This window comes from Oncorhynchus tshawytscha, linkage group LG08 (genome assembly GCF_018296145.1).
Source record: "Oncorhynchus tshawytscha isolate Ot180627B linkage group LG08, Otsh_v2.0, whole genome shotgun sequence".
Taxonomy (NCBI): domain Eukaryota; kingdom Metazoa; phylum Chordata; class Actinopteri; order Salmoniformes; family Salmonidae; genus Oncorhynchus; species Oncorhynchus tshawytscha.
The window spans coordinates 138,427-157,678 of NC_056436.1; the positions used below are offsets into that span (position 1 = coordinate 138,427).

A 19,252-nucleotide genomic window follows, 5' to 3' on the forward strand; every position below is an offset into this window, starting at 1 on the left:
CTCTGCTGACTGTAGCTGGGACGTGTACTGTACTCTGCTGACTGTAGCTGGGACGTGTACTGTACTCTGCTGACTGTAGCTGGGACGTGTACTGTACTCTGCTGACTGTAGCTGGGACGTGTACTGTACTCTGCTGACTGTAGCTGGGACGTGTACTGTACTCTGCTGACTGTAGCTGGGACGTGTACTGTAGTCTGCTGACTGTAGCTGGGACGTGTACTGTACTCTGCTGACTGTAGCTGGGACGTGTACTGTACTCTGCTGACTGTAGCTGGGACGTGTACTGTACTCTGCTGACTGTAGCTGGGACGTGTACTGTACTCTGCTGACTAACTGGGACGTGTACTGTACTCTGCTGACTGACTGGGACGTGTACTGTACTCTGCTGACTGACTGGGACGTGTACTGTACTCTGCTGACTAACTGGGACGTGTACTGTACTCTGCTGACTAACTGGGACGTGTACTGTACTCTGCTGACTAACTGGGACGTGTACTGTACTCTGCTGACTAACTGGGACGTGTACTGTACTCTGCTGACTAACTGGGACGTGTACTGTACTCTGCTGACTAACTGGGACGTGTACTGTACTCTGCTGACTAACTGGGACGTGTACTGTACTCTGCTGACTAACTGGGACGTGTACTGTACTCTGACTGTCTTGTGTGTTTAGTTCTCTCAGTGCAGATGAGTTACAGACAAACAACTAACAGGTGGAAGGACCTGATTAGCTGGCTATCTGAGTGTAAAAGGACCTGGTTGGTTCGAGTTGTAGATTAGTACAGCAGATCCCTGATGAGGAGAGAGACAACATACATTGATAAAGGGATTTCTGTCCGTCTGTCATCTTGAAGACATTATGGAGTTGGGCCCAGTTCTGCTGCAGGTCAGCGTCTCCCAGACTGTGGTCATGGCCTCTCCTGAAGACTTTAGGGGGTCCGAGGGGGTGTGTCGGGGTCCGGGTCAGCCTAGGCCTCAGTCCACTCTGGGTGTTGTGTTAGAGGTGGTCGTGCTCTTGGCAGCAGAGCTGTCCCTTGGGGGGCAAGAGCCGTAGTGCCCCCTCCTGGTGGTTCTTGCAGAATGAGTTGGGGCACAGCTGGCAGAAGGCCTCAGATGGCTTCCCACACACGTCACAGTGGTGCCACGGGCAGTCCCAGCGCCCTGAAACATAACATAGTTATATAATAGATATTATATTGGTTAACACATTATGTTATATACAGTGGGGCAAAAAAGTATTTAGTCAGCCACCAATTGTGCAAGTACTTCCACTTAAAAAGACGAGGCCTGTAATTGTCATCATAGGTACACTTCAACTATGACAGACAAAATGAAAATCACATTGTAGGATTTTTTATGAATTTATTTGCAAATTATGGTGGAAAATAAGTATTTGGTCACCTACAAACAAGCAAGATTTCTGGCTCTCATAGACCTGTAACTTCTTTAAGAGGCTCCTCTGTCCTCCACTCGTTACCTGTATTAATGGCACCTGTTTGAACTTGTTATCAGTATAAAAGACACCTGTCCACAACCTCAAACAGTCACACTCCAAACTCCACTATAGCCAAGACCAAAGAGCTGTCAAAGGACACCAGAAACAAAATTGTAGACCTGCACCAGGCTGGGAAGACTGAATCTGCAATAGGTAAACAGCTTGGTTTGAAGAAATCAACTGTGGGAGCAATTATTAGGAAATGGAAGACATACAAGACCACTGATAATCTCCCTCGATCTGGGGCTCCACGCAAGAACTCACCCCGGTGAGCAAAAATCCCAGAACCACACAGGGGGACCTAGTGAATGACCTGCAGAGAGCTGGGACCAAAGTAACAAAGCCTACCATCAGTAACACACTACGCCGCCAGGGACTCAAATCCTGCAGTGCCAGACGTGCCCCCCTGCTTAAGCCAGTACATGTCCAGGCCCATCTGAAGTTTGCTAGAGAGCATTTGGATGATCCAGAAGAAGATTGGGAGAATGGCATATGGTCAGATGAAACCAAAATATAACTTTTTGGTAAAAACTCAACTCATCATGTTTGGAGAACAAAGAATGCTGAGTTGCATCCAAAGAACACCATACCTACTGTGAAGCATGGGGGTGGAAACATCATGCTTTGGGGCGGTTTTTCTGCAAAGGGACCAGGACGACTGATCCGTGTAAAGGAAAGAATGAATGGAGCCATGTATCGTGAGATTTTGAGTGAAAACCTCCTTCCATCAGCAAGGGCATTGAAGATTAAACGTGGCTGGGTCTTTCAGCATGACAATGATACCAAAACACACCACCCGGGCAACGAAGGAGTGGCTTCGTAAGAAGCATTTCAAGGTCCTGGAGTGGCCTAGCCAGTCTCCAGATCTCAACCCCATAGAAAATCTTTGGAGGGAGTTGAAAGTCCGTGTTGCCCAGCAACAGCCCCAAAACAACACTGCTCTATAGGAGATCTGCATGGAGGAATGGGCCAAAATACCAGCAACAGTGTGTGAAAACCTTGTGAAGACTTACAGAAAACGTTTGACCTCTGTCATAGGCCAACAAAGGGTATATAACAAAGTATTGAGATAAACTTTTGTTATTGACCAAATACTTGTTTTCCACCATCATTTGCAAATAAATTCATTAAAAATCCTACAATGTTATTTCCTGGATTTTTTTCCTTCTCAATTTGTCTGTCGTAGTTGGAATGTACCTATGATTAAAATTACAGGCCTCTCTCATCTTTTTAAGTGGGAGAACTTGCACAATTGGTTGCTGGCTAAATACTTTTTTGCCCCACTGTATCTAATATCATCATGTCTTGAGGTCAGATATATAATATCATCATGTGTTGGGGTCAGATATGGAATATCATAATGTGTTGGGGTCAGATATATAATATATTTTTGAATATTTGTATTCGGTACAGGTTTCCATATTTTCACTGTCATTTAGGTTAGTATTATGGAGTAACTACAATGTTGTTGCTCCATCTTCAGTTGTCTCCTTTCATAGCCATTAAAACTCTGCTTTAAAGTCCCTATTGGCTCATGGTGAAATCCCTGTGCAGTTTCCCTCTCCGGAAACTGAGTTAGGAAGGATGCCTGTACCCGTGTAGTGACTGGGTGTATAGAGTACCACGGTATGAGTCATAATACCCATAAAACCTAGCAGTCAAACAGGGCAATAGTTCCAATTGTTTTTCAACCATTAACTGGTCCCATAGCCCTTATTTTAAGTGTTTCTAAAAATCCCCTTTGTTTCGTGTAGGCTTACCCTGGCGTGACGTTTTAATCTCTCTACGACAAGCGGACTTTATCGGTACATTCACCTTTATTCACCCCCCCAAAATGAAACACTAATTAGCTGCTAATGTGGCTATCATAAAGAACTACAAATGCCATGATGAGAGACTGACGAATCGAGGCAAAGAATCTCTGGATTAACGATCTAATGTTAGCTAAATGTAGCAATGAATAATTGGCTACATTTCTTTCAATGGACAATTCTGTGAACTGTGCAAGTTTTAAATAATACCTGTTAGCAAAGGTGTCAGAGATGACGTGCAGGTGCTAGCAGGGATTTATAGTCTTGCATGATGTCTACTTTCATTCTAATTAGCATTTTAGAATCTGAGAATAGAGCTGAATATATTGATAAAAGTCACCTTGCCCTAGAGAGATTTACATGGCTATCAAAACATGGCTATCAAAACTGTTTGAAATTCCCTGTTGGACTGAGGGACCTTACAGATAATTGTACGTGTGTGATACAGAGATGAGGTAGCCATTCAAAAATAATGTTAAACACTATTATTGCACACAGAGTGAGTCCATGCAACTTATTATGAGACTTGTTATGTACATTTTTACTCCTGAACTTATTTAGGCTCCATGCCATAAACAAAGGAGTTGAATATTATTGATGAGATATTTCAGCTTTTTATTCTTAATTAGGGTTAGGGTCTTACCGAAGGGTCTCTTGGTGTGGTCCAGGCAGTAGAGGTGGAAGGGTTAGGGGGTTAGGGTCTTACCGAAGGGTCTCTTGGTGCGGTCCAGGCAGGAGAGGTGGAAGGCCTTGGTGCAGCTCTTCCTGTCACACAGAACCAGCTGACCTCCGTCTCCACAGCGGAAACACTCGTCCTCAGACTCCTTCCCCTCGTTACGCGCCCGACGCTTCTTCACTTTCTTCTTGGCTTTCTTCCCCTTGGGCTCCGCGGCCTGGAAACCAGACGTCTGACAGGAAACAACAGTCAGATAGGAGCCTTGCCACCAGAGGTCTGACAGGAAACAGTCAACCCCATCATCCCAGAAACCCTAGACCAACTCCAATTTGCATAAGCCCAACAGATCCACAGATGACGCAATCTCAATCGTACTCCATACTTTCCCACCTGGACAAAAGGAACACTTATGTGAGAATGCTGTTCATTGACTACAGCACAGCGTTCAACACCATAGTTCCCTCAAAGATCATCACTAAGCTAAGGACCCTGGGACTGAACAGCTCTCTCTGCAACTGGATCCTGGACTTCCTGACAGGCCACCCCTAGGTGGTGAGGGTAGGCAACATTACCTCCACAACGCTGACCCTTAACACAGGGGCCCCACAGGGGTGTGTACTTAGACCCCTCCTTTACTCCCTGTTCACCCACGACTGCGTGGCCAAGCACGACTCCAACACCATCATTAAGTTTGCAGACGACACAACAGTGGTAGGCCTGATCACCGACAACGATGAGACAGCCTATTATGGAGGAGGTCAGATTCCTGGCTGTGTGGTGCCAGGATAACAACCTCTCCCTCAATGTGATCAAGACAAAGGAGCTGATCGTGAACTACTGGAAAAGGAGGGCCAAACAGTGGAGCGGGTCAAGAGTTTCAAGTTCCTTGGTGTCCACATCACCAACAAACCATCATGGTCCAAACACACCAAGACCGTCGTGAAGATATTTTCTTAACTCTATTTCTTGAACTGCACTGTTGTTAAGTACTTGTAAGTATGCATTTCAGTCTACACCTGTTGTATTTTCCAAATGTAACAAATAAAATTGGATTTGAGATAGGGACCTGGCCACCAGAGGTCTGACAGGAAACAGCACTAATGTAAGGGCCTGGCCACCAGTGGTCTGACAGGAAACAGTCAGATAGGGGCCTGGCCACCAGAGGTCTGACAGGAAACAGTCAGATAGGGGCCTGGCCACCAGAGGTCTGACAGGAAACAGCACTAATGTAGGGGCTTGGCCACCAGAGGTCTGGAACAGGAGACAATAGTCAGGTGGACCTCAAGACTGTCATGTGTTTGAGTTTTTTATAAAGTGTCCCCATTCTAAATCTTTCGATCATTTCTGATTGTTCCGAGAGGAGCAAACTCACCTTGGGCCGATCTCCAAGGAAACCGCTACAGTTGGAAGCTCCACAGCGACACGCCGTCTTTTCATTACCAAGGCAATCCAGGTTGTAGTTGAAGGTGAGCTCTGTCCCTGGAAACCACAAAACACCATGTTAATGTCATGGTTGGGATCTGAACCCATGTCTCCCACGGGAGAAACCAACGTCAGACCGAGAGGAAATTCCCTTTTGAGCCGAGGGTGACACTGATTTTGAAGTCGCAGGTAGGGCTACCTCCTCACGAGACCATGAGCCTGACTCATGTTTGGTACATTAACACACTGTCCCTTTATTAAACCACAAAACTCCAAATAACTAAGTCAAGACAACCATAAAACAAGAGAACAGTGGACATGTCTGGGTTCTCACCAGCAGGGATGTCACAGACAGCGAACAGCCCGACTCTCGTGTCTCCGTTCACCGTCCACTTCTGCGTGTCACAGTTGGGCTGGCAGCTGTGGTTCATGAAGCGGGAGTAGTTTCCTTTGGGGCCAGCGTCTATAATCCGGTCCTGGAAACCCAACAGGTCAGTGTCCAGGCCAGCAGTAACATTATAGCAGGTCAGTCCAGTGTCCAGGCCAGCAGTAACATTATAACAGGTCAGCGTCCAGGCCAGCAGTAACATTATAACAGGTCAGTCCAGTGTCCAGGCCAGCAGTAACATTATAACAGGTCAGTCCAGTGTCCAGGCCAGCAGTAACATTATAACAGGTCAGTGTCCAGGCCAGCAGTAACATTATAACAGTCCAGTCCAGTGTCCAGGCCAGCAGTAACATTATAACAGGTCAGTCCAGTGTCCAGGCCAGCAGTAACATTATAACAGGTCAGTCCAGTGTCCAGGCCAGCAGTAACATTATAACAGGTCAGTCCAGTGTCCAGGCCAGCAGTAACATTATAACAGGTCAGTCCAGTGTCCAGGCCAGCAGTAACATTATAGCAGGTCAGTCCAGTGTCCAGGCCAGCAGTAACATTTTAACAGGTCAGTGTCCAGGCCAGCAGTAACATTATAACAGGTCAGTGTCCAGGCCAGCAGTAACATTATAACAGGTCAGTGTCCAGGCCAGCAGTAACATTATAACAGGTCAGTGTCCAGGCCAGCAGTAACATTATAACAGGTCAGTCCAGTGTCCAGGCCAGCAGTAACATTATAACAGGTCAGTGTCCAGGCCAGCAGTAACATTATAACAGGTCAGTCCAGTGTCCAGGCCAGCAGTAACATTATAACAGGTCAGTCCAGTGTCCAGGCCAGCAGTAACATTATAACAGGTCAGTCCAGTGTCCAGGCCAGCAGTAACATTATAACAGGTCAGTCCAGTGTCCAGGCCAGCAGAAACATTTTAACAGGTCAGTGTCCAGGCCAGCAGTAACATTATAACAGGTCAGTGTCCAGAGCATGTAGAAGTGAGTGATGTCATAGTTTACTTCGTCGATGGCGAGCATGTAGAAGTGAGTGATGTCATAGTTTACCTTGTCGATGGTGAGCATGTAGAAGTGAGTGATGTCATTCTCCTGGTAGTACTTGATCCTGGAGCGACATTCCTCTTCATCGATCAGCTCTCCGATGTACTCATTCACAAACTCACCCTGCAGGAGAGGCAACCAATCAAATCAGGGATACAGCATCACCCAGTCAGACTACTGATAGACCCTCATCACATCACTGAAACACCATCAACCAATCAGATCACAGATAAAACATTTCCTTTTTCTTATGTGAAGGGTTCAAATCAGACAGACAATTCACCATCCTGACCCTCCAGGCACCCCCAAAAAAAACTCCCTAAACCACCCCTGGGTGGACCATTCTTGATACTCACAGGAAACTGTTGAGTGTGAAAAACCCAGCAAATTTGCAGTTCTTGACACAAACCGCTGCATCTGGCACTTACTACCGTACCCTGTTCAAAGGCACTTGAATCGTTCGTCTTGCCCATTAACCCTCTGAATGGCACAAATACACAATCCATGTCTCAATTTTCTCAATAATTAAAAATCAAGTTTTATACAATCAGTGTATTTATTGTTTATATGTGTTGGGCTTTAACTGAACTATGTCAAGTATGGGTATGAAATTAGTCAACCTTTTCGGAGCCCAGATTTCTAAATCCCATCATTGGATGGTTTGGTAGTTGGGTTTCCCAAGGGACTCCAGAGGACAGCATAGCTGACCTAAGTTGTAAATATAGAGAAAAGGAGTAGTCTGGTAATGTGTATCTTTCTAATCTCAAAACCATTACTGTCCATGATAAATCGGAAACGGTACAGATTCCACATTCAGATCATTGGGGGGGTGCAAAAGGCAAGTCATAATTGTCAAATATTGGAGTACGGTCAGGCCATTTCGATTGCCAGTACGGGCAGGCCATTTCGATTCCCAGTACGGGCAGGCCATTTCGATTCCCAGTTACATTGTTTAATGTTGAAAAGACATTAAAATGGGTGCTTCCTGATTCTTCCTATAGGAAGGGAGTAGTAAAATGGAGTCGTGTTCTGATTTGCCGAAGGTAGGGCGGGGGAGGGCCTTGTCGGCATTTCGAAAGGGGTAGTAGCAGTGGTCCAGTGTTTTACCCGAGCAGTCAGTGTTGATAGAACTTCGGTAGCGTTTTCCTCAAATTTGCTTTGTTAAAATCCCCAGCTACAATAAATGCGGCCTCAGTATGTGTGGTTTCCAGTTTGCATAAAGACACGAGATGTACAGTTGAAGTCGGAAGTTTACATACACTTAGGTTGGAGTCATTAAAACTAGTTTTTCAACCACTCCACAAATGTCTTGTTAACAAACTATAGTTTTGGCAAGTCGGTTAGGACATCTACTTTGTGCATGACACAAGTAATTTTTCCAACAATTGTTTACAGACATATTATTTCACTTATAATTCACTGTATCACAATTCCAGTGGGTCAGAAATTGACATACACTAAGTTGACTGTGCCTTTAAACAGCTTGGAAAATTCCAGAAAATGTCATGGACAACAAAGTCAAGGTATTGGAGTGGCCATCACAAAGCCCTGACCTCAAAATTTGTGGGCAGATCTGAAAAAGCTTGTGCGAGCAAGGAGGCCTACAAACCTGACTCAGTTACACCAGCTCTGTCAGGAGGAATGGGCCACAATTCACCCAACTTATTGTGGGAAGTTTGTGGAAGGATATCCGAAACATTTGACCCAAGTTAAACAATTTAAAGGCAATGCTACCAGATACTAAATGAGTGTATGTAAACTTCTGACCCACTGGGAATGTGATGAAAGAAATAAAAGCTGAAATAAATCACTCTCTCAACTATTATTCTGACATTTCACATTCTTAAAATAAAGTGGTGATCCTAATTGACCTAAGACAGGGAATTTTTACTAGGATTAGATGTCAGGAATTGTGAAAAACTGAGTTTAAATGTATTTGCTAAGGTGTATGTAAACTGTATATACACACACACACCTTCTTAATATCCCGTAGTGCCACCAGACCCCAGCCCTTGCCAGCAGTCTTGATGATCTTAGTCTCTGGGTAGTGTCTCTTGGTGAAGTCCTGGTTGCAGCATCGCTCTGCATTGGGACAGACCTGAGGGTGGCACTCGTACATCAACATCCTGTTCAGGCATTCTGACTCAAACCCACACGGCTTCTCATCCGTGGGCTTACAGTTACACTTGGGGATCTCTGATACGTCGGCTGTGTAGACTTGCACCCGGCCACAGGGCTTGTTGATCTGCCGAACATACAGGGGAGAACATACATTACAAATATCCAACTGGACAAAGGGCTGAGTTTGAAAGAATAAGTTGAAACGCATTTGAAGGACTACTCTCAGTTTGCTGCACGCACAAAACAAATATTAGACAGCACTTGATCCAGGGGATTCTCTGTTACGAAGTGCAGCTTGATTTGGAAGAAGCTACCCATTTAGCTACTAATTAGCAAACCAAATGCACAATTGCAGAGCATTTAGCACATTTTAGACAGTTGACTTAATAGTTATCAGATATCTAGCTGGCAAACATCTAGTTGTGAATTCCATAATGTAACTAGATCACCTGGCGTGTGCTGCACAACCCTGAGTGATTCACAAGTCTCCAGTGTCATCGTTGTGTGCTTGTAAACAAACACTTTGTGACTGAGTAATACAGGTAAGCTTCATAACAAACATTGTGACAGGTGAAATGAAGAACGCCATCTCCTAATAGGCTGACTAAGGTGGACCGCGTTTAATTAAAGGACTACGGTGGACCGAGTTTAAAGGACTACGGTGGACCGAGTTTTAAGGACTACGGTGGACCGAGTTTAAAGGACTAAGGTGGACCGAGTTTTAAGGACTAAGGTGGACCGAGTTTTAAGGACTAAGGTGGACCGCGTTTAAAGGACTAAGGTGGACCGAGTTTAAAAGGACTACGGTGGACCGAGTTTAAAGGACTACGGTGGACCGAGTTTAAAGGACTAAGGTGGACCGAGTTTAAAGGACTAAGGTGGACCGAGTTTAAAAGGACTAAGGTGGACCGCGTTTAAAGGACTACGGTGGACCGCGTTTAAAGGACTACGGTGGACCGCGTTTAAAGGACTACGGTGGACCGCGTTTAAAGGACTAAGGTGGACCGCGTTTAAAGGACTAAGGTGGACCGCGTTTAAAGGACTAAGGTGGACCGCGTTTAAAGGACTAAGGTGGACCGCGTTTAATTAAAGGACTACGGTGGACCGAGTTTAAAGGACTACGGTGGACCGAGTTTAAAGGACTACGGTGGACCGAGTTTAAAGGATTACGGTGGACCGAGTTTAAAGGACTAAGATCAAATGAAATCTAATTTTATTGGTCACATGGTTAGCAGATGTTAATGCGAGTGTACTGAAATGCTTGTGCTTCTAGTTCCGACCGTGCAGTAATATCTATCAAGTAATCTAACAATTCCTCAACAACTATCTTATACACACAAGTGTAAAGGAATGAATAAGAATATGTACATATAAATATATGAATGAGCGATGGCCGTGTGGCATAGGCAAGATGCAGATGGTATAGAGTACAGTGTATACATATGAGATGAGTAATGTACAGTATGTAAACATTATATAAAGTGGCATTGTTTAAAGTGACTAGTGATACATTTATTACATCCAATTATTACTTTATTAAAGTGGCTGGAGTTGAGTCAGTATGTTGGCAGCAGCCACTCACTGTTAGTGATGGCTGTTTAACAGTCTGATGGCCTTGAGATAGAGACTGAAAAACAGGTTCTCGGTTCCTTTGATGTACTGACCTCGCCTTCTGTATGGTAACGGTGTGAACAGGCAGTGGCTCAGGTGGTTGATGTCCTTGATGATCTTTATGACCTTCCTGTGACATCGGGTGCTGTAGGTGTCCTGGAGGGCAGGTAGTTTGCCCCTGGTGATGCGTTGCGCAGACCTCACTACCCTCTGGAGAGCCTTACGGTTGTGGGCAGAGCAGTTGCCGTACCAGGCAGTGATACAGCCCGACAGGATGCTCTCAATTTTGCATCTGTAGAAGGTTGTGAGTGCTTTTGGTGACAAGCCAAATTTCTTCAGCCTCCTGAGGTTGAAGAGGCGCTGATGCACCTTCTTCACGATGCTGTCTGTGTTGGTGGACCATTTCAGCTTGTCAGTGATGTGTATGCCGAGGAACTTAAAACATTCCACCTTCTCCACTACTGTCCTGTTTTTTTGTGGATGGGGGGGTGCTCCCTCTGCTGTTTCCTGAAGTCCACGATCATCTCCTTTGTTTTGTTGACGTTGAGTGTGAGGTTATTTTCCTGACACCACACTCCGAGGGCCCTCACCTCCTCCCTGTAGGCAATCTCGTCGTTGTTGGTAATCAAGCCTACCACTGTAGTGTCGTTTGCAAACTTGATGATTGAGTTGGAGGCGTGCGTGGCCACACAGTCATGGGTGAACAGGGAGTACAGGAGAGGGTGGAAAACACACCCTTATGGGGCCCCAGTGTTGAGGATCAGCGGGGTGGAGATGTTGTTTCCTACCCTCACCACCTGGGGGCGGCCCGTCAAAGTCCTGGACCGAGTTTGAAGGACTAAGATGGACCGAGTTTGAAGGACTAAGATGGACCGAGTTTGAAGGACTAAGATGGACCGAGTTTGAAGGACTAAGATGGACAGAGTTTGAAGGATAGAAGTAAGAGCACAGTTGTTACAAAGGGTTAGGTTTATAGAGTTCAGACCTTGATGTATTTGTACGGAGGTGGTTTCCTGTTGTTCTCCTGCGTCTCCTTGGCCTCCCGTTCCATCTTGATCTCCTTGAAGCGATTCTCTGCCTCCAAAAGCGCTGGAGAGACAGACTACTGTTATCTTCAGTTGTCTTAGTGATACTACAAACAGGCACAAAAGACAATGATCGGTAGTGCAGCGACGTGTCGTTTTAATGTAAGGAGGAGCATTATTTTACTGTCTAAAACACTGAACCGTTATGGACTACTGAGTTCCTTTTTCTCCAAGACAAAGGGTCATAAAAGTGTCCGTTCACACCTAGGGGCAAAAGGACTGCTGTCTCCCCCACACTATCTTAGCCTCTTATCCTGCTGGACCTCTCAACTCAACATAAGCACCTCCATCTCCAGCAACCCGTCTACAGGGCCTGGATCTTTGCCTTTAAATGTCCAGAAATGGTAATTTGATAAATTATGGAAAAAGTTCCTTTTAGGGAATAGTACCTGTAATCGAGTAGAGAAATTGGGACGGAAGTGCCCATGCACTAAACACAAAAACAAAATCTCAGAAACATAAGACCTTAAAAGAGCTAGTGTAACCTGAACGGTACACTACAGACCACCTTCTTCAAGGACAAAGAGCTAGTGTAACCTGAACGGTACACTACAGACCACCTTCTTCAAGGACAAAGAGCTAGTGTAACCTGAACGGTACACTACAGACCACCTTCTTCAAGGACAAAGAGCTAGTGTAACCTGAATGGTACACTACAGACCACCTTCTTCAAGGACAAAGAGCTAGTGTAACCTGAACGGTACACTACAGATCACCTTCTTCAAGGACAAAGAGCTAGTGTAACCTGAACGGTACACTACAGACCACCTTCTTCAAGGAGAAAGAGCTAGTGTAACCTGAACGGTACACTACAGACCACCTTCTTCAAGGACAAAGAGCTAGTGTAACCTGAACGGTACACTACAGACCACCTTCTTCAAGGACAAAGAGCTAGTGTAACCTGAATGGTACACTACAGACCACCTTCTTCAAGGACAAAGAGCTAGTGTAACCTGAACGGTACACTACAGACCACCTTCTTCAAGGACAAAGAGCTAGTGTAACCTGAACGGTACACTACAGATCACCTTCTTCAAGGACAAAGAGCTAGTGTAACCTGAACGGTACACTACAGATCACCTTCTTCAAGGACAAAGAGCTAGTGTAACCTGAACGGTACACTACAGATCACCTTCAAGGACAGAGAGCTAGTGTAACCTGAACGGTACACTAGACCACCTTCAAGGACAGAAGGAAAAAATTAGAGTTTAGCCTCAAACTCAAGAAAGGAGCTAACAGATAAGCGCAACAAGCATAAGGACACCAACTCAGGACAAGCTACAGACTTTGATCACAGACTGACTATTACATTTAATGTTCAGGATCTGCATGTCTTCACTTCTTATCTTATCTCATGATTATTCTCGTTATGTTTGATGAGTGTTATTAAATGTTGATCAATTGTGTTTGTCTTGTTATTCTTGGAAAGAACTCCAATTGATTATTATTATTCTAATTGTAGCCTTCGAGAGTTAGTATCAACAACTTAAGTTCTTAGAAAACTCTTTTGTCCAAAAAAGGACAGTGGGCTGCTTAATATTCCATAGGTGAGTTTACCGTTCTTGAAGACCTTCCCTATCCCAGTCTTCTGGACCCTGCTGCCCCTGTCTCCCTCCATGTAGGGGAAAACTCGACCCTGGTGCGTCCAGAAGTAGTCCTTAGAACCAAAGAAAAAGACTGGGAACTCTCCGATTTTGTGGCGAAGGTGCTGGATGTTGGTGGGGATGTTCCGGGGGTGCTGGATCTCTGCAGGCCACCACCTGGACATAACAAGGGAAATGAAACAGTGTTCTAACACACACACACACACAGGGTCGGGTGGTATCCAGATGTTCATATCGTCCTTCTCTCACTCCAGGATTTATGGTTAAAAAAAAGGCCATTGGCCAATCTATTACCAGTATGCTAACCAAATAAGCATAAATAATAGCACATTTCCATGGAGGCTTTTAGTTAAATATGCTAACAACCAGAAAATAAATATTTTTTTGTTGCAGGCACTCCAGCTTCAAGTTCTACATATAGTTGCAAGAAAAAGTATGAGAACCCTTTGGAATTACCTGGATTCCTACATAAATTGGTCAAAAAATGTGATCTGATCTTCCTCTAAGTCACAACAATAGTATTTTTCTGGCCTATATTGAATACTTATTTTAAACATTCACAGTGTAGTTTGGAAAAGGTTTGTGAACCCCTAGGCTAATTACTTTTTCAAAAGATAATTGGAGTCAGGACCCAGCTAGCCTGGAATCAATGAGACGAGATTGGAAATGTTAGAGCTGTCCTGCAATATAAAAAACTCACAAAATATGAGTTTGCTATTCACACGAAGCATTGCCTGATGTGAACCATGCCTCGAACAAAAGAGATATCAGAAGATTAAGAATTGCTGACTTGCATAAAGCTGGAAAGACTGACCCGTACTTGGCCATGGTCCCTGTACTGACCCGTACTTGGCCATGGTCCCTGTACTGACCCGTACTTGGCCATGGTCCCTGTACTGACCCGTACTTGGCCATGGTCCCTGTACTGACCCGTACTTGGCCATGGTCCCTGTACTGACCCGTACTTGGCCATGGTCCCTGTACTGACCCGTACTTGGCCATGGTCCCTGTACTGACCCGTGCTTGGCCATGGTCCCTGTACTGACCCGTACTTGGCCATGGTCCCTGTACTGACCCGTACTTGGCCATGGTCCCTGTACTGACCCGTACTTGGCCATGGTCCCTGTACTGACCCGTACTTGGCCATGGTCCCTGTACTGACCCGTACTTGGCCATGGTCCCTGTACTGACCCGTACTTGGCCATGGTCCCTGTACTGACCCGTACTTGGCCATGGTCCCTGTACTGACCCGTACTTGGCCATGGTCCCTGTACTGACCCGTACTTGGCCATGGTCCCTGTACTGACCCGTACTTGGCCATGGTCCCTGTACTGACCCGTACTTGGCCATGGTCCCTGTACTGACCCGTACTTGGCCATGGTCCCTGTACTGACCCGTACTTGGCCATGGTCCCTGTACTGACCCGTAGTTGGCCATGTCCCTGTACTGACCTGTAGTTGCCCAGTTTGACCCAGATGATGTCTCTATATTTGGGTTTCTTTCCGGCCCGGCAGTCGTTACAGAACCAGCTGCCATCCGGCATGGCGATGTTCAGACAGTCTGGATGGAACGCTGCTGGACACGACTCACAGCACAGGAGCTGGCCACCTACAGGATGACAGACAGTATCTGACTTAGTGCACAAGGCAACACGTTCTCCTGCTTGGACTCCAGCAGCAGTCTTCAATATTACTGTCGTTCTACAGAGGAGTAGATACTGACCTTTGGAGCAGACGAAGCACCAGCTGACGTTGACATGCGAGTGGTGGCTGTAGCCCTTCTTGGGTGAGAAATGGTTGGTGCAGATGATGGTGGTGGGGGTCAACATCTCACTGCCAGCCGCAACACACACCTCTCCTGTATGGTACGCCACCGGGCAGCGCAGGCAACGCATCAGCTTACCTACAATACACCACGATATTAACACATCTGTCCAACAATATACCACAATATTAACACACCTGACCTATAATACACCACGATATTAACCCACCTGTCCAACAATACACCACGATATTAAAACACCTGTCCTACAATACACAATTATATTAACACACCTGACCTATAATACACCACGATATTAACCCACCTGTCCAACAATACACCACGATATTAAAACACCTGTCCTACAATACACAATTATATTAACACACCTGACCTACAATACACCATTATAATAACACACCTGACCTACAATACAACATATTAACACACCTGACCTATAATACAACATTATATTAACACACCTGACCGATAATACACCATTATATTAAACACACCTGACCGATAATACACCATTATATTAACACACCTGACAGATATTACACCATTATATTAACACACCTGACCGATAATACACCATTATATTAACACACCTGACAGATATTACGCCATTATATTAACACACCTGACCGATAATACACCATTATATTAACACACCTGACAGATATTACGCCATTATATTAACACACCTGTCCGATAATACACCATTATATTAACACACCTGACCGATAATACACCATTATATTAACACACCTGACCTATAATACCACACCTGACCTACAATACAACATTATATTAACACACCTGACCGATAATACACCATTATAATACCACACCTGACCTACAACACACCTGACCAATAACACACCATTATATTAACACACCTGACCGATAATACACCATTATATTAACACACCTGACAGATATTACGCCATTATATTAACACACCATTATATTAACACACCTGACCGATAATACACCATTATATTAACACACCTGACCGATAGTACACCATTATATTAACACACCTGACCTATAATACCAAACCTGACCTACAATACAACATTATATTAACACACCTGACCAATAATACACCATTATATTTACACACCTGACTTACAATACAACATTATATTAACACACCTGACCTATAACACACCACTATATTAACACACTTGACCGATAATACACCATTATATTAACACACCTGTCCGATAATACACCATTATATTCACACCATTATATTAACACACCTGACCGATAATACACCATTATATTAACACACCTGACCAATAACACACCATTATATTAACACACCTGACCTACAATACACCATTATATTAACACACCTGACCGATAATACACCATTATATTAACACACCTGACCAATAACACACCATTATATTAACACACCTGACCTACAATACACCATTATATTAACACACCTGACCGATAATACACCATTATAATTACACACCTGACTTACAATACAACATTATATTAACACACCTGACCTATAACACACCACTATATTAACACACTTGACCGATAATACACCATTATATTCACACCATTATATTAACACACCTGACCAATAACACACCACTATATTAACACACTTGACCGATAATACACCATTATATTCACACCATTATATTAACACACCTGACCAATAACACACCATTATATTAACACACCTGACCTACAATACACCATTATATTAACACACCATTATATTAACACACCTGTCCGATAATACACCATTATATTCACACACCTGACCTATAATACCACACCTGACCTACAACACACCTGACCAATAACACACCATTATATTAACACACCTGACCGATAATACACCATTATATTAACACACCTGACAGATATTACGCCATTATATTAACACACCATTATATTAACACACCTGACCGATAATACACCATTATATTAACACACCTGACCGATAGTACACCATTATATTAACACACCTGACCTATAATACCAAACCTGACCTACAATACAACATTATATTAACACACCTGACCTATAACACACCACTATATTAACACACTTGACCGATAATACACCATTATATTAACACACCTGTCCGATAATACACCATTATATTCACACCATTATATTAACACACCTGACCGATAATACACCATTATATTAACACACCTGACCAATAACACACCATTATATTAACACACCTGACCTACAATACACCATTATATTAACACACCTGACCGATAATACACCATTATAATTACACACCTGACTTACAATACAACATTATATTAACACACCTGACCTATAACACACCACTATATTAACACACTTGACCGATAATACACCATTATATTCACACCATTATATTAACACACCTGACCAATAACACACCATTATATTAACACACCTGACCTACAATACACCATTATATTAACACACCTGCCAGATATTACGCCATTATATTAATACACCTGACCAATAACACACCATTATATTAACACACCTGACCTACAATACACCATTATATTAACACACCATTATATTAACACACCTGACCTAAAATACACCATTATATTAACACACCTGACTTATAACACACCATTAACACACTTGTCCGATAATACAACATTAACACACCTGAACTACAATACACTACAAATCAGAAACTTTCTGTCCAAAAATGATGCAGAAAAATTAATCCATGCTTTTGTCACTTCTAGGTTAGACTACTGCAATGCTCTACTTTCCGGCTACCCGGATAAAGCACTAAATAAACTTCAGTTGGTGCTAAATACGGCTGCTAGAATCCTGACTAGAACCAAAAAATTTGATCATATTACTCCAGTGCTAGCCTCTCTACACTGGCTTCCTGTCAAAGCAAGGGCTGATTTCAAGGTTTTACTGCTAACCTACAAAGCATTACATGGGCTTGCTCCTACCTATCTCTCTGATTTGGTCCTGCCGTACATACCTACACGTACGCTACGGTCACAAGACGCAGGCCTCCTAATTGTCCATAGAATTTCTAAGCAAACAGCTGGAGGCAGGGCTTTCTCCTATAGAGCTCCATTTTTATGGAACGGTCTGCCTACCCAGGTCAGAGACGCAAACTCGGTCTCAACCTTTAAGTCTTTACTGAAGACTCATCTCTTCAGTGGGTCATATGATTGAGTGTAGTCTGGCCCAGGAGTGGGAAGGTGAACGGAAAGGCTCTGGAGCAACGAACCGCCCTTGCTGTCTCTGCCTGGCCGGTTCCCCTCTTTCCACTGGGATTCTCTGCCTCTAACCCTATTACAGGGGCTGAGTCACTGGCTTACTGGGGCTCTCTCATGCCGTCCCTGGAAGGGGTGCGTCACCTGAGTGGGTTGATTCACTGATGTAGTCATCCTGTCTGGGTTGGCGCCCCCCCTTGGGTTGTGCCATGGCGGAGATCTTTGTGGGCTATACTCGGCCTTGTCTCAGGATGGTAAGTTGGTGGTTGAAGATATCCCTCTAGTGGTGTGGGGGCTGTGCTTTGGCAAAGTGGGTGGGGTTATATCCTTCCTGTTTGGCCCTGTCCGGGGGTGTCCTCGGATGGGTCCACAGTGTCTCCTGACCCCTCCTGTCTCAGCCTCCAGTATTTATGCTGCAGTAGTTTGTGTTGGGGGGCTAGGGTCAGTTTGTTATATCTGGAGTACTTCTCCTGTCCTATTCGGTGTCCTGTGTGAATCTAAGTGTGCGTACTATAATTCTCTCCTCCTCTCTCTCGGAGGACCTGAGCCCTAGGACCATGCCCCAGGATAACCTGACATGATGACTCCTTGCTGTCCCCAGTCCACCTGGCCGTGCTGCTCCTCCAGTTTCAACTGTTCTGTCTTCTTATTATTCGAACATGCTGATAATTTATGAACATTTGAACATCTTGGCCATGTTCTGTTATAATCTCCACCCGGCACAGCCAGAAGAGGACTGGCCACCCCACATAGCCTGGTTCCTCTCTAGGTTTCTTCCTAGGTTTTGGCCTTTCTAGGGAGTTTTTCCTAGCCACCGTGCTTCTACACCTGCATTGCTTGCTGTTTGGGGTTTTAGGCTGGGTTTCTGTACAGCACTTTGAGATATCAGCTGATGTACGAAGGGCTATATAAATAAATTTGATTTGATTACACCATTATATTAACACACCTGACCGATAATACACCATTATATTAACACACCTGACCAATAATAC

The 19,252-nt window shown here is 44.4% G+C and overlaps 1 protein-coding gene across 1 annotated transcript in view; it reads right to left on the reverse strand.

The window, feature by feature from the left end:
* Positions 1 to 553: 553 nt before the first annotated feature.
* LOC112224524 (histone-lysine N-methyltransferase NSD2-like) overlaps positions 554 to 19,252 on the reverse strand; it is a 43,872-nt gene continuing 25,173 nt past the window's right edge. The window contains 10 exon segments of the mRNA XM_042325039.1: positions 554 to 1,161; positions 4,013 to 4,214; positions 5,355 to 5,461; positions 5,739 to 5,880; positions 6,837 to 6,953; positions 8,806 to 9,075; positions 11,548 to 11,651; positions 13,205 to 13,407; positions 14,703 to 14,859; positions 14,974 to 15,153. Of these exon segments, the coding sequence (XP_042180973.1) occupies positions 998 to 1,161; positions 4,013 to 4,214; positions 5,355 to 5,461; positions 5,739 to 5,880; positions 6,837 to 6,953; positions 8,806 to 9,075; positions 11,548 to 11,651; positions 13,205 to 13,407; positions 14,703 to 14,859; positions 14,974 to 15,153 (1,646 nt within the window). The 3' untranslated portion in view covers positions 554 to 997.